General features: G+C 36.3%; 2 protein-coding genes across 3 annotated transcripts in view; one reads left to right on the forward strand and one right to left on the reverse strand.

The window, feature by feature from the left end:
- The window catches only part of GTF2E2 (general transcription factor IIE subunit 2), a 73150-nt gene that overhangs the window by 42670 nt on the left and 15591 nt on the right, over positions 1–14889 (reverse strand). The window contains exon 3 of the mRNA XM_045998089.1: positions 1625–1716. Within this exon, the coding sequence (XP_045854045.1) occupies positions 1625–1716 (92 nt within the window). The remainder of the gene's footprint in view (positions 1–1624; positions 1717–14889) is intronic.
- SMIM18 (small integral membrane protein 18) lies at positions 6059–13985 on the forward strand. 2 transcript variants are annotated; one of them, XM_045998092.1, is made up of 3 exons: positions 6059–6107; positions 13030–13111; positions 13508–13985. In XM_045998092.1, exon 3 carries the CDS (start codon positions 13545–13547, stop codon positions 13839–13841), a length of 297 nt encoding a protein of 98 aa, XP_045854048.1. In that variant the 5' UTR covers positions 6059–6107; positions 13030–13111; positions 13508–13544; the 3' UTR covers positions 13842–13985. The 2 variants fall into 2 exon arrangements, with proteins under 2 accessions (XP_045854048.1, XP_045854047.1); XM_045998091.1 differs by having other exon boundaries at positions 6077–6107; positions 13011–13111.

Genomic DNA, 14889 nt, shown 5'->3' on the forward strand with positions numbered 1-14889 from the left:
ACCTAAGCCAAAACCAAGAGCACGTTGCCCAACTGACTGCACCACCAAGGAGGAGTTTTTTGGTTTGTTTGTTTTTGGGTTGTTTTTTAAGATTTTATTTATTTATTTTACAGAGAAAGAGTGAGAAACAGCGAGAGAGGGAATACAAGCGGGGGAGCGGGAGAGGCACAAACAGGCTTACTGCTAAGCAGGCAGCCCAATGCGGGGCTCAATCCCAGAACCCTGGGATCATGACCTGAGCCAAAGGCAGACGCTTAACAGCTAAACCACCCAGGCGCCCCCCGGAGAAGTTTTTATATTTTTAATTAATAATGGGATTTAGATCCCCTTAGATAAATGTAAAAGAGGTATTCTGTTGAAATATTATGATATGTCAGAAATTCCATCCTTTGTCACTATTTCAACTTTTGCTGAAAAACTAATGGTCAATTTAAATATGTGCAGAGAGATACATAATTTCTCAAAATTGTTTCAGGAAATAACTGAGCACAAAAATCGAAGGTTACAGTCCTAAAGAAAGTTATGAAAGTTAAGGATCATCCAGATTAGTGACGACTGTATTAGAAGAGTAGCAATAACATGACATTTGAATGTCAATCTCCCTCAACAGACTAACAGCCATGGGGGAGTACTTTTTTCCAAGTAGTCCCAGTAATAGTGCTATAAATAGCATACAGTAATTGTTTATCACCATGGGGGAATGGGTGGATGGAATTAATAAATAGGGAATGTGTATCAAATGTATTATTTGATAATAGGAAATTATGGATTTCTACCACAAATCAAATATAAACTACAGATTTCAGACCCGGTCAGACATTAAGTCTCTAAAAGCCCTAACATAAAAACTCGATTTACATTTTAAGCAATCTGTAGCTGAAATCTGAAGTAACACATGCAGTACTTTCACTTTTTTCAAGGGATACAACCAGTAACTAAACAGGAATGAGTGTGGCAGAGGAAGGGGGCAAATCTGAAATCATTTAGCCATTTAGTAACAAATGAAATTTCACTTTAGTAAGTTAGGATTCAGTCTCTGGTAAAGCCAAAATGCCATATCATCAAAACTTCAAAACTTACTTCAAAAAATAGTAAATCTTCCATCGTATCTTAAATTCTAAGGTCTTCTGTAAATCAATGTTTTCCTAAGACCCTCAGTAATTCTCTAGTTTTCTCCTCCAGAGATGCAAAAAAACCATCACCACCGTAAGTCTCAACTATGTAGTTTTCACTTTTCACCTCAGTGGAAGTAACAACCTGCAAATTGTTCACCTCTTCCTAGTGGTTTTGACAGCAAGTATTGAGTAATTAAGAAGTAACTGTAATCTACTGCCTGGGCATAATTTGTAAGTGAAATGGTGGGCTTAAATTGGATACTTGAATTAATGTAAATTAAATATACATAGGTGACTCACTGCAGTACTAATCTGATATAATGTAAGAGGCTTGAAGCATTACTTTTTTTTTAGTTTTACTGAGATGTAATAGGGATACAACATACCACACATACTGAAACAAGCAATTTGATAAATTTTGACATGTACATACAAATTAACTTCTGAAACCCCAATCCTCTTCCTCTGCCAAAAACTTAAATAGGATGCGTGTTGAGAAAAGTACTTACCTTCATGTAATTCACAATCTTAGCAAGAACACCAAACTTATATCCAGAGCTTCCTGAAAGAGCTTTCAAGTTAAATGATCCATTGCTATGATCTGGAAATGAGGTTCAAAAAAGAATGATAACATTGTCATAACAGATTTAATTTTGACTTTTAAGCAACTAAGATGATTTTTAACTCTAGCAAAATATTTGTTTTGCATTTTTCCATCTAGTGAATTCTACCCTGTAAAACTTTGGTAAAAATTCAAATCTATGAATATATAATAAGCTTATTAATTTTCCCACCAAAGATAGAAACAAAGGATTAAGAATTTAAAAGCATTAAAATACATTTCCTCTGGGGTGTTTGGGTGGCTCAGTTGGTGAAGTATCCGACTTCATCCCAGGGTTCCTGAGTCCCACATTGGCAGGGCGCCTACTTTAAAAAAAGTAAAATGCAGTTCTTCCATAAGTACCTGTGTCTCACTGTTCCCTTAATTATGATTAGATTTATCCCCAAGATTAGAAGCATGGCTTTTTAAACAAGAGGACAACACAAATCTCAAACTGATCCAAAATGCTTTTCTAACAGACTTAAAACCATGAGAAATGAGTCAATTACTTCCAAGGGATAAAAAGTTCCACTTATCACCTATTACATCAATTTCTGCTTCTCAACTTAAAACAAATGGGAACTAATGGGGATTAATAAAAGAAATGATACCATAACTAATTAAACTTTAGAGATTAATTAGGGAAAAATATTTTTAAAAAGGAAAAAATTCATAGGCAATGACCTTGCATAAACATGGATGCTTAAAAAAGGGCGATAGCATGAAACAAGGAGCAATCTGTATTGGCGACAATTTATTTCAGAACTTGTATCATTCTGTTGCATTTTATAGGCAGAAATCCTTATGCTACCATGAATCACAAGCTCATTCCATTAGTCATAAGGAGGAACAGTTAAAAAAAAAAACCTCATAATTACTAGAAAAACATTCAGAAGTACACATTCTATTAACAAACCATCAATTCAGATATAGTACGTTCTCTTGTGGCTGTTGATCCACAAAGGAAGAGGTTAAATACAAGGTGGGGCGGGGGTAACTCTGGCACCCGTTTGGTGGTAATAATTAAAAAAAAAAAAAAAAAAAAAAAAGGAATGCATTAGAACAATGCAAGTCATATGTAACAATTGTCAGAGAGCCAAAAAAATAGCTTTTAGATGGCAACATAATACTTCTTTGAGATTAGTTTGTGAAAAGACTTTATTAAATACACTTTTTGAGACTAAAATGAGGCTTGATATGTAATTTTCCTTTAAAAAAAATTACTGTCATAATTTGACAACTTAATTGGCACATGATATCCTACTATGTTTCCAAAAGTGGTATCATGGATGCCTTACAGGTATGCTTTCACATTCATTATTTCAATTATGAAATACTACCTACATGGTTCATTTTCCCAAGGTGTTCAGAGCACTTTAACAATAAAAGTAACCTTAAGGGGCACCTGGGTGGCTTAGTGGGTTAAGCCTCTGCCTTCAGCTCAGGTCATGATCTCAGGGTCCTGGGATTGAGCCCCCCATCGGGCTCTCTGCACAGCAGGGAGCTTGCTTCCCCCTCTCTCTCTGCCTGCCTCTCTGCCTACTTGTGATCTCTCTCTCTCTGTTACATAAAGAAATAAAAAATCTTAAAAAAAAAATTAAAAATACATAAATAAATAAAAGTAACATTTACTGAGAGCACTTATTATTTGCCACGTGGCATGCTAAATATTTGACTTTTTCATTTAATCCCTCTGAAAAACTCCCATTTAGGAGGTACTGTCCCCTTTCAAACATAAGAAAAGTAAGAGTACTAAGCAGAAGAATGCAGATTCAAATTCAGTAGTAAACACTGTGATACTGCCTTGTTTAAGAATCATTAACTAGTCTTTAATATAGACTATGCCATCTGAAACTAGCTATTATTTTGTCAGTATAGAAATTCATAAATGCAGATGTTTTCTTATTTAACTTTGATAAGATATTAAGTTTATCCTATATAAACTAACTGGGAACACTGTGAAGAGCAGAGGACAACTATGCTAAGGACAGGCACTATACAAGTGCCCAATCATGAACTACATGCACTTTTATGTATCACGGAGTCCTGAACATTCAGCTCAATGACAAGCAGAGTAAACAGTAAATATTAGCTGAATGAATGAAGATAATAAGAGTATTTTTATGTACCCCTTTATGGTCCTAGAAACGAATATGCTAATTTATCTGTAATTTTACAATATAATGTGGTGACACCTGGGTGGCTCAGTCAGTTGAGTGTATGACTCTTAATTTTGGCTCAGGTCATGATCCCAGGGTCACGGGATTGATCCCCACATTGGGCTCTGCACTCAGTGTGGAGTCCGCTTAAGATTCTTCATGCCCCCCCGCCCCACTCCTCCCCCTGCTCACACTCTCTACCTTTATAAATAAAATCTTTTTTCCCCAAAGATTTTATTTATTTATTTGACAGAGAGACAGAGAAATCACAAGTAGGCAGAGAGGCAGGCAGAGAGAAGGAGGGAAGCAGGCACCCCGCTGGGCAGAGAGCCTGATGCGGTATCGATCCCAGGACCCTGAGATCATGACCTGAGCTGAAGGCAGAGGTTCAACCCACTGAGCCACCCAGGTGTCCCTAAATAAAATCTTTAAAAAAAATAATGTGGGTCACCTGGGTGACTCTGTGGGTTAAAGCCTCTGCCTTCAGCTCAGGTCATGATCCCAGGGTCAGGGAAGGGAGTCCCACATAGGGTTCTCTGCTCAGCAGGGAGACTGCTTCTCCCCTCGCTCTCTCTGCCTGCCTCTCTGCCTACTTGTGATCTCTGTCAAATAAATAAAATCTTTTTTTAAAAATGTAAACTATAAAATAAAGTCTGCACAGCAAGCATTTACTCAGTCTGCTGTTGCTATAATAGCCACTCCATTATTTATTTATGTATTTATTTATTTTTAAAGATTTTATTTATTACAGCGAGAGAGGGAACACAAGGAGAGGGAGTGGGAGAGAGAGAGAAGCAGGCTCCCTTCCAGGCAGGGAGGGAGCCTGATGCTGGGCTCGATCCCAGGACCCCGGGACCATGACCTGAGCCAGAGGCAGGCACCTAATGACTGAGCCTCCCAGGCGCCCCTAGTCCATTATTTAAAACCCTGATTCTGTTATGCCTGGACCACACACAACTTTAAATAATACACCTTAAATAAAAATATTCAATCTTCAAACATTCCCATTTGAAGATTCTTTCACCATTTTTAAAAAAAAATTTTGAGGGGTGCCTGAGTGGAACAGTCAATTGAGTGCTGATCCTTGGTTTTGGCCCAGGTCAGGGTCTCAGGATCAGGGATCAAGCCCTGCCTCAGGCTCCATGTGGAGTCTACCTGACATCATCTCTCCTTCTCCTTCTGTCCTTCTCACTCATGCTTTCAGTCTCTCTAAAGTAAATAAATAAATTTTGAAAGAAATTAAAATTCAGGGGCGCCTTGGTGGCTCAGCGTGTTAAAGCCTCTGCCTTTGGCTCAGGTCATGATCTCAGGGTCCTGCGATCCACCCTGCATCAGGCTCTCTGCTCAGCAGGGAGCCTGCTTCCTCCTCTCTCTGCCTACTCGTGATCTCCATCTGTCAAATAAATAAAATAAGTAATCTTTTAAAAAAATTTTTTGTTGTTGCTGAAAACAGCTGACAAAAAAAGCTACATTAGTTTCAGGTGTACAGCATAAGTCACTGCTTCTCTATAGATTATGCTATGCTCACCACAAGTATAGCTGCCACCATAAAACACTATTATATCATTAACTATATTCCCTATGCTGTGCCTTCTACTCCTTTTTGACCATTTAAATTTCACAGACTGCTTTTTTAATATCGGTGGTATACCTACCAAAACTAACCCTCTCCCAATGAGTAGAGCTGAAATCTTTCTTTTCCCTTAGAATTTCTCCTAATTCAAACCACCACATGGAAATAATCACTTCCAGATGACAAAATTTATATGTATCACAAGTATGAAAAGAAAATATCATGAGATTTCATGCCCACTTCCTAGAGGAAATATCAAGCTGGTAAACCTGGACTGTTTGTTTCCTAGGTTACTACCTCTCTCAACATTTCCTTTTAGCTCCAGCAGAGAAATACTCACTGAAGGATCTGAAATTTTATGGTTAAATACTAAGAAATCATCAGTTTGTTACTAACTCAAATTCCTCTGCAGAAATTTAGCTTAAGGACAAAAAAATAGGCAAGAAAAAGAGGTGTCAGTTGATATCCCAGACAGCTCTATTCAAGTTTATGAATGATTTACACTTAAGGGTGGCAGGACTTAATGCAAATGAACGAGGAGGAAACTGTCAGCTGCATTGTGGTTCAACCAATAGAAGCACAGCTCCATCTTGGATGTGCACTGGACTGCATTACAAACAGACGATACCATCGCTTCAACAGCAGCCTTCAGACAAGAGGTAGGTTTATACGATCTCTTTCATTTAGTAATACATGTTCTTGTGATGAAATATAAAAATATTTTACTATAAAAACTAAGCAGAAAGCTTTGTTCCTACGAAAGGCCAAAAAAAGCAATGTATTCATTTCACTGCTTGGTAGGATTTTATTATGAAAATGTGAAGACTGCCTTGTGCTATTTGATAAGCACCCTTACCATCTGTGCCTTATGGAAAATTCATGAGATTTTCTATGAACCTGATCTATATCCAGACCTTAGAGTAAACCATAAACATTTAATGTTAAGTGGTTACTTGCGAATTTATTTTTTCTGAGTTATTTCCTTTCAGCAGTTTGGTCTGCCTTAACAAAGGATTTTTCTTAAAGAAAAATCTAGACTCAAAGCGAATCCTGGACTAAAGCTTTCTGATTGTATGTGGAAATTGTATTGGTTGGTAAAAAGCGGTTACTTACGGGAAAGTTTGTTATATTTTAACAAATATGAGAAAATAGTTTAAAACTGTTCATTTGACTTTGAGAGTAGATGCAGTGAATGCCAAGAAATTTTAAGGATTGTGATTTTTACATAAAATTAATAAGACCGTAAAGGTATCATTAAATAGGCTGCATTATACTACAGCCAAAGAGATCATTTGTAGAGCTTCAGACTTTCCTAACATTTTAACTAAAATAGTTCTTTATGGTTAAATTTTAAAATCTATATTACTGTAATACACAAGTCATTCTATTATTAAATAATAACCTTTTTAAATAGCCTTTCACTTTTTATATGCCACAAAAATATTCATAACCATATTTCAATATAATGTTGAAATTATTCTTCAACTGATTCCTCAAAAGAAACAGAGACCAATTCTTTCTGATAAACTACATATAAAAATAAAAATATGTTTTAAGAAGAACTGGTTAAGGGAGGAAGGTATGGTACCTTTCAAGGGTAGGTAATAAGATTACTTTGATGACCCAGAGTAACTATTCATGTCTACTAAAAATTGGTATCAACTACTGACCAAATTTCTAATTTTACAATAGTCGAGCATGAAAAATATTATTTAGCAGATGCCAGAGTTCCAGGATATTACCCACACATACCAACCTAAAGATCCAACTTCTGCCTTTTCTTTGCTGATAAATCTATTTAAATATTAAAAGACTATTTTCATAATTTTTATTCCTTCTATTTCTTATTCAGCATTCAGTCAGCATGAGTAAACCATTCCTTAAAAACCTAAAGATTGCTGTAAGAAGAAATTAAATTTCTCCAGGTTCAGAACAATAGGGTTAATTACCTAGAAAATATTCCTGCTTGCTGTACAAAGTATATGGGAGCCAAAAGAAGTCTCAGATAAATAAACACATCTTGCCAAATAAAAGAGTTAACTTGTAACTGAAATTTCAGGTAAACTGTAAACAGAAACAGCTCTACCACCACCACCACCAATTATTAGCACTATAACCAGCCCACATTTGCTGGTGATGTATTTATAGTTAGCAGAGATGTAGGGTTATTGCTCTTTCACCAAACTGACTAGACGCATGGCCTATCTCAGAGAGCTCCAGGGCTGGGTGAGCTGCTCTATATTTAAAGGCCAATATGATAAATTGATCATATTTCAAAGTTATATGTTTAAAGACACTAGAGAATTCAACACAAGGGCTTTTACCATAATTAGAGCAAAAGCATAATCTTGTTCTGATCTGACAATTCAAGGTTCCAGAACAGTTTGAAGTCCTATCCCTATAAATATTTCACTAGGATCTTCTGAAAATAGGAGGAAAAATAGGTGAAGAGAATATATAAAAAAAAACAAAAATACGGTATTTACTTTAACTCTCCCCATTTCTGTAATGAAATTTTAAAGGGGTGGGGATCTAAAAAAAGTACACAAATGATTTTTTTTTTACCATTTCGTCTTATTTTTCATAAAGCATGTTTATAGCAGGTACTTGATATAAATGTGTATTTTAATTCCAAAAACAGTGTTAGAATATGAGAAAAATCCTAATAATACCATCTTTCTGCATGTCTAATTATGTCTATTCCATTAAAGTAAGTTTTAGATTTTACTCTAAATTTAGCACAAAAAATTGCTAGAGCTCTACTGTACTTAAAAAGAATGAACCACATTAAATTTAAGGTACAAAATGACTCTGTATTTCACGGTTTACTTTTTTCAGATATGCCCAGAAGCTAACTAAAGATTGAATGTTTTGAATTGCTCATCAGTTATCAATACACTCACATAAGAGGCAAACTGTCATCATTTACAACATAAACTGTCATCATTTACAACACATGTATACTCTTCCTTAAACTGCTTAGACACTTCTAATCAAAATGAGTGTTTACTGATTCTACTTTTTTTTAGAAGTAATCCAAAAAACTCAGTAAGTGTATCAAATAGATAGAAAACACACACAAACACACACACACACACACATATATATATATACATATATATATATAACACAATGTAATGCAATAGATACATAAAACCAAAGGCAAGAAATATTTTTAAAGTATATTAGTTAGGGTTTTAGGTAAGTACTATATTCAAATGGTTCAAAAACTGAAATATTACAAGATGTACCTTGTGAAATCTCACACAGATCCCTGTTTCCCAGCTCTACTCTCCAACCAACCACCCAGGCAATCGTTGTTATTAATTTCTTACATAACTCCTTCCAAAACTTTTGTGCAGAATCAAGCAAATAAAAATGCATATTATTTCCCCCTCTTCTATACATACTGTTCTGCATCTTGGTCTTTTGACTTAACAGATCCTAGAAATCTTTCAGTATCACCACAGTTACCTCATTAACACACAATTATCAACTGTATGGATACACTAATTTTAACCGGAAGAACAGATCATCATCAAGTTAACTTCAAATACCAGAATTTGGTTTGTGTCTGTCTGCCTGCCCCACCTTCTCCCTTCTTTTTCCTCCCTCCACTTTGGTGGGGGGAGGCGCATGAGAGGGCTTGAAAAAATTTTAAACAGTTCACTTGTACCTCAAAAATAAATAGAATATAAAGTCCCTTAAACCAACTTTCCAGTAATTCTAAAATTTCGTTTTTTTAAAAAAGATTTTATTTATTTGACAGACAGAGGTCACAAGTAGGCAGAGAAGCAGGCAGAGAGAGAGGGAGAAGCAGGCTCCCCGCTGAGCAGAGAGCCTGATGCGGGGCTCGATCGCAGGACCCTGAGACCATGACCTAAGCTGAAGGCAGAGGCTTAACCCACTAAGCCACCCAGGCGCCCCTAAAATTTCATTTTGAAATAGAAACTTTTATTAGTCTTTAGAACTTCTCCTCAGTTTTAAAGTCAATACAAAAAAGAAATCCCTACTCATAAAGAGTTAAAATACAAAGTAATAACTGCAGTATAATTTCAACCAGGTATGAGTTACAGACTTAGACAGCCAACTTCTAGAAGAAACAAAAGTTTACGTTAGGGAGACAGGATTATTAGTGAAGCTTTTCACTTCTATTTAAAATTATTAAAATGTAAAAAAGGAGAATGACTATAAAATTTCTGAAATCAATAATGAAATGACATTTTAAGTTAACATTAATTAATAAGGTACATTAAACTGGGGTGCCTGGGTGGCTCAGTGGGTTAAAGCCTCTGCCTTCGGCTCAGGTCATGATCCCAGGGTTCTGGGATCGAGCCCCGCGTCGGGCTCTCGGCTCAACAGGAAGTGAGCGTGCTTCCTTCTCTCTCTGCCTGCCTCTCTGCCCGCTTGTGATCTCTGTCAAATAAATAAATAAAATCTTTAAGAAAAAAAAGGTATATTAAAGTAATTTTTTTAAGATTTATTTACTTGGGAGACAGAGAGAGAGAGAGAGAGAGAATGAATCCCAAGCAGACTCCCCACTGAGCGCAGAGCCCCACCCAGGGCTCATTCTCACAAATGGATATCATGACCTGAGCCTCAGGTGAACCCAAGAGTCGGACGCTCAACCCACTGAGCCACCCAGGTGCCCCTACATTAAACTAATTTTAGGGACATAATGTGGAAAGAAATTCCCAGATTTTAAAAAGTAATCAACCTGGGGCACCTGGCTGGCTCAGTCAGGCACGTGGCATGTGACTCTTAATCTCAGGCTTATGACTTCAAGCCTCACATTGGGTGTAGAGATTACTTAATAAAACGAAACAACGAAGGAATCAACCTGAAAGGCCTGAACAGACAAAGTCTAAGGAATATTTGCATCAATACTGAAGAGGTCCTAGGTTAGCCCAGGTAAAATTATCAGATAGACCCTCCAGTGATTTTTCCCCTGCTCTTTACCCATACAATAAATGGCACTGTTCTCTATTTCCTCAAGATCCTATTCTTCCTCTCCTCCTCTATATGCTGTTTTTTCAAAAGGACCTGAAACTTATTCACACTTAAGTAAAAAATAACAATGTGTGCTACCCCTCCCAGGAATGTCACATTGTAGTCATACTAAAAATTTTAAAGGAGTTCCAAAGCTAAATATTTTTTAGGCATTTGTGTGTGCGTACACACCCATCACTATGCTATTATAAAGACTAGGTCCAAAAAAGAACTAACATTCTCTCCATTTGAGTCAGTTTCTATGGGTTACTTGACTACTTATGGCCGTGGTGATTAGAATCAGAAGCAGCAACACTGCTGAAGTTGGCAGAAGTGGCCTATCAGGATATCCACATTAGACTCCACGGTGCACCATCTACAGCGTATTCTATGTGAATGGCACCCTACAGTACAGTATGAATGGTGTTCCCTGGAGGTGTGCAACATAGTAGCCCCATTTTCTGTAAGAATGCACTGAGTAAAAGAAAAACTTAAGGGATAAAAGAGGGTAACTCTAAAAGGCAGGGTCCCCAGACAGTTTGAAAATACTGTAATATACTGGGAAGTTCCTCATACACCAGCATTCCACACAATGTATTTTTGTACGTCCCCAAACTAATAAAAGCAACTGATTCAATTATTGTCCATTAGTCTGTTGTCCCTTGTTTCAAGATGAAGGATGACCACAAACCATGAAGCTGAAGGATTCTTAAATCCAAAAAGAACAAATAAATTTAAGCCTTTACTTCTGGCCTCAGATCATCGATTTAACGTTCAAAATACACAAAAGAAACCAAGTCCACCCAGAGAGGTGAAGTTATTGCCAAGCAAATGTGATTTAAGATAAAAACAATAACCTTTGGGGTGCCTGGGTGGCTCAGTCAGTAGAGCATGTGACCCCTGATCTCGGGATTGTGAGCTCAAGCCCCATGTTGGGCACAGAGTTTACTTAAAAATAGATAAAAACAAACAAAAACCTTAGAAAATATTAACTTATTAATGTCAAAGTTTTAAAATTACATTTATAAAGAAAAATTAATGATGGCTTTGGGTTTTTAAAGTCATGGAGTTGGGTTTTTTTAAGTCACCTTTTCATCTTTTTTTGGTGTGAAAATGATAATGTGGTTATGTTTAAAAACAGAATCCTCACCTTTCAAGGGATATACACTGAATATGTGTAGATGAAGTGACGATGTCTACAGTTTCCTTCAAAATTGTCTACACGTGGAAGCAAATGGGTATTGATGAAGTGATAATTGAAGCTATATTATGAGCACACAGGGGTTCATCATACTTTTCTTTTTTTAAAGATTTATTTATTTACGGGGCACCTGGGTGGCTCAATCAGTTAGAAGTCTGCCTTTGGCTCAGGTCATGGTCCTAGGGTCCTGGGATAGAGCCTGCATGGGGCTTCCTGCTCTGAGGGAAACCTGCTTTTCCCTCTCCCACTCCCCCTGCTGTGTTGTTCCCTCTCTCGCTGTCCCTTTCTGTCAATTAAATAAATAAACTATATTTTTTAAATATTTTATTTATTTGACAGAGAGAAATCACAACTAGGCAGAGAGGCAGGCAGAGAGAGAGGAGGAAGCAGGCTCCCCACGGAGCAGAGAGCCTGATGCGGGGCTCGATCCCAGGACCCTGCGATCATGACCTGAGCCGAAGGCAGAGGCTTTAACCCACTGAGCCACCCAGGGGCCCCAATAAATACAATATTTTTTAAAAAAGAAAGAAAGAAACGTACTCACACACACAAGTATCTCTAGCACTTAGAAAACTATTTGGTACACAGTAGGTAATCAATAAACATCTGTTTACAAGAATGAATGAAAATCTACTTACAACTATGTAGTAAGGAAAATCATGCAAACTAAGTCATTTCTTTAATAAAATAAAGCAAACTGACAATAGTCACTGAATTAACAAAGTGGAATTTTTTCCTCTTATTTCCAAAACTTTCTTAGTATAAAAGCATTGTATAATTTCTTAAAATAATTTTAAAGGAAACTTCTGAAGGATCAAGGTAATAAGATCTTCAATCCTTTGGTGCCATTTAAGGTCTAACAAGTATCAGGTCAACAAGAGCAAAACTTAATGCAAGATACTAAAACTTTGGGATGCCTGGGTGGCTCAGTTGGTTAAGAATCTGCCTTTGGCTCAGGTCAAGATCCCAGGGTCCTAGGATCAAGGCCCGCATCGGGCTCCTTGCTCGGCGGGGAGTCTGCTTCTCCCTCTGCCTGCTCTGCCTGTTCTCCCTGCAGCTCTCCATGCTTCTAATTTCTCTGACAAATAAATAAATTAAATTTTTTAAAAAAGAATACTAAAACTTTAATTTACTGGTTAATTTTGTGAAATGGAATAATAATTTATTAATCAATACATCTGGGATACTGTCTGTTTAAAATATTCATGTCCATAAACTGGCTATATGAAACAGTTAACACGATCAGATACACAACAAAAAGAAATCCTAAGATTAAGGTCTCCTCTTAGGCAACTTGAACCTAAAATTTTATTATCTTTATTCTGAAAATTGCCATTATTTAGCTTTTCTTTCTTTAATATTTTTCACTCAGCCACTATTTCCTGATTCAGGTCACCCGTCCTTGAAGTTTAAAAGACTGGAAATAGGAGAGAGAGATACACTGAGCCAACAACCTGAGAAGGAGCCACACAGGTAATGAGAAAAGCTCTTCAGGAGGCAGTTTGAAGACCACCATGTTAAAATGCTACAATTTTTTGTAGTTAACAGATCACTGACCACTGCTTTAGTCAAATTTTAAACCAATTCAGCTTCTTTTTTTCCACTTCTATTAGCAATTAACCTCTATATAGAAATCTTAAACATATTTGTCCAGTAAATGATACATGTAAATATACAGTACAGTTTACGGAATATATGGCCACAAAATACAGAAAAAATTCAAAAATATCATTTGGGCATTTAATTCTGGCAGAAAATAAGATGACTCATGTTACCTACAAAAATTTACTATCAAATATTAGTACTAAGACTTGAATTGACAAATCTTTAGAATTTGGTTACATATATTCATTTTTTACCTTTTCGCAGATTCAAAAGAGCAATACAAGAAGTAGAATTCCTAAGAATGGCCTCCCTGAGCTCCAGCCTCTGGAATGAAACCACTACGTCTGTTTATCAGTACCTTGGTTTTCAAGTTCAAAAAATTTACCCTTTTCATGATAACTGGAACACTGCCTGCTTTGTCATTCTGCTTTTATTTATATTTACAGTAGTATCTTTAGTGGTGTTGGCTTTCCTTTATGAAGTGCTTGACTGTTGCTGCTGTGTAAAAAACAAAACTGTGAAAGACTTGAAAAGTGAACCTAACCCTCTTAGAAGTATGATGGACAACATCAGAAAACGTGAAATTGAAGTGGTCTAGCACTCTACGAAAATGAACAAAATCTCTGAAAACAGCCTTCAACTACTGAGAAAAAAGGAAAATTTTCTGAGGCCAACTGTTATTATGAAAATTGACTCTGAATGATTAAAAGATTTCTAAAAGAAGGGAAAAACAAGTCAAATATGCACTTTGTGTGTGTGTGTATCCCTTTCATTAAATGTACAGTAAAACCTCACAAATGTAAGTTACCAATCTATTTAAAATGATAATTCAAAAACTGGGTAAAAGATTCCCAGATTTCAATATTAAGCAACAAAAGGTAAGCCAGAAAACATCAGCAAGATCAAATAACCCTGATCTAAACAAACCATGTGGACTAAAAAATAAACTTCCCTCCATATGTTTGGGTAATAAAAATGCTATTTAAAATGTTTACCTAAGTCCAAAGTAAATAATTCCACTTATACATAAAATCCCTACTTATTAAAAAGAAGTATATTCTAGGTTACTGAGGACAACTTATACAATTTTTAAAGACTTAAGTTTTATTTAGGGATTAGTGTGGGGAAAAGTCTCAAAATAGAAAGATCACAAGTGTACTTGCATAAAATTTTCATAAAACTACCTTACTGTTTAATAAGAAACATGTGGTTTAAGAACGGCCAGGCTATTTTCAAACTAAAACTTACTAGCATACCCTCTAAGTTGTACTTCCTGAGTTTATTCTTTCATTTTGCTGCTATATCCATATTCTCAAGGGCTAAGATACCCTATGCTGAAAAGGCTATCACCCCCCAAAGGTGGTGAAAAACAGGACCATGTAACACCTATTAAGAAACCCTGTAGTTTTATTTCTTAGAATTACAAGAGCTATACAGATATTGTATTTCATTGCCCAAAAACTACTTTGCCACGACCCATGAGCAAACCTAAGCACGCTCTTAACCACCACAACTGCACTTAGCAAGAAATACCATTCCTGGAAATTCACCCTGACAAATTCGTTCAAAAGGAAAAAGCTCAAGACACAAAGAGATTTCTAAAAGCATTACTCAAAGTAACAACAAAAAATGGAAATAACACCTTT

Source organism: Meles meles, chromosome 2 (assembly GCF_922984935.1).
Source record: "Meles meles chromosome 2, mMelMel3.1 paternal haplotype, whole genome shotgun sequence".
NCBI lineage: Eukaryota > Metazoa > Chordata > Mammalia > Carnivora > Mustelidae > Meles > Meles meles.

Bases quoted from the DNA above. Each gene is read 5' to 3' on its own strand.
- SMIM18 (XM_045998092.1), top strand. From the start codon at position 13,545: ATGGCCTCCCTGAGCTCCAGCCTCTGGAATGAAACCACTACGTCTGTT.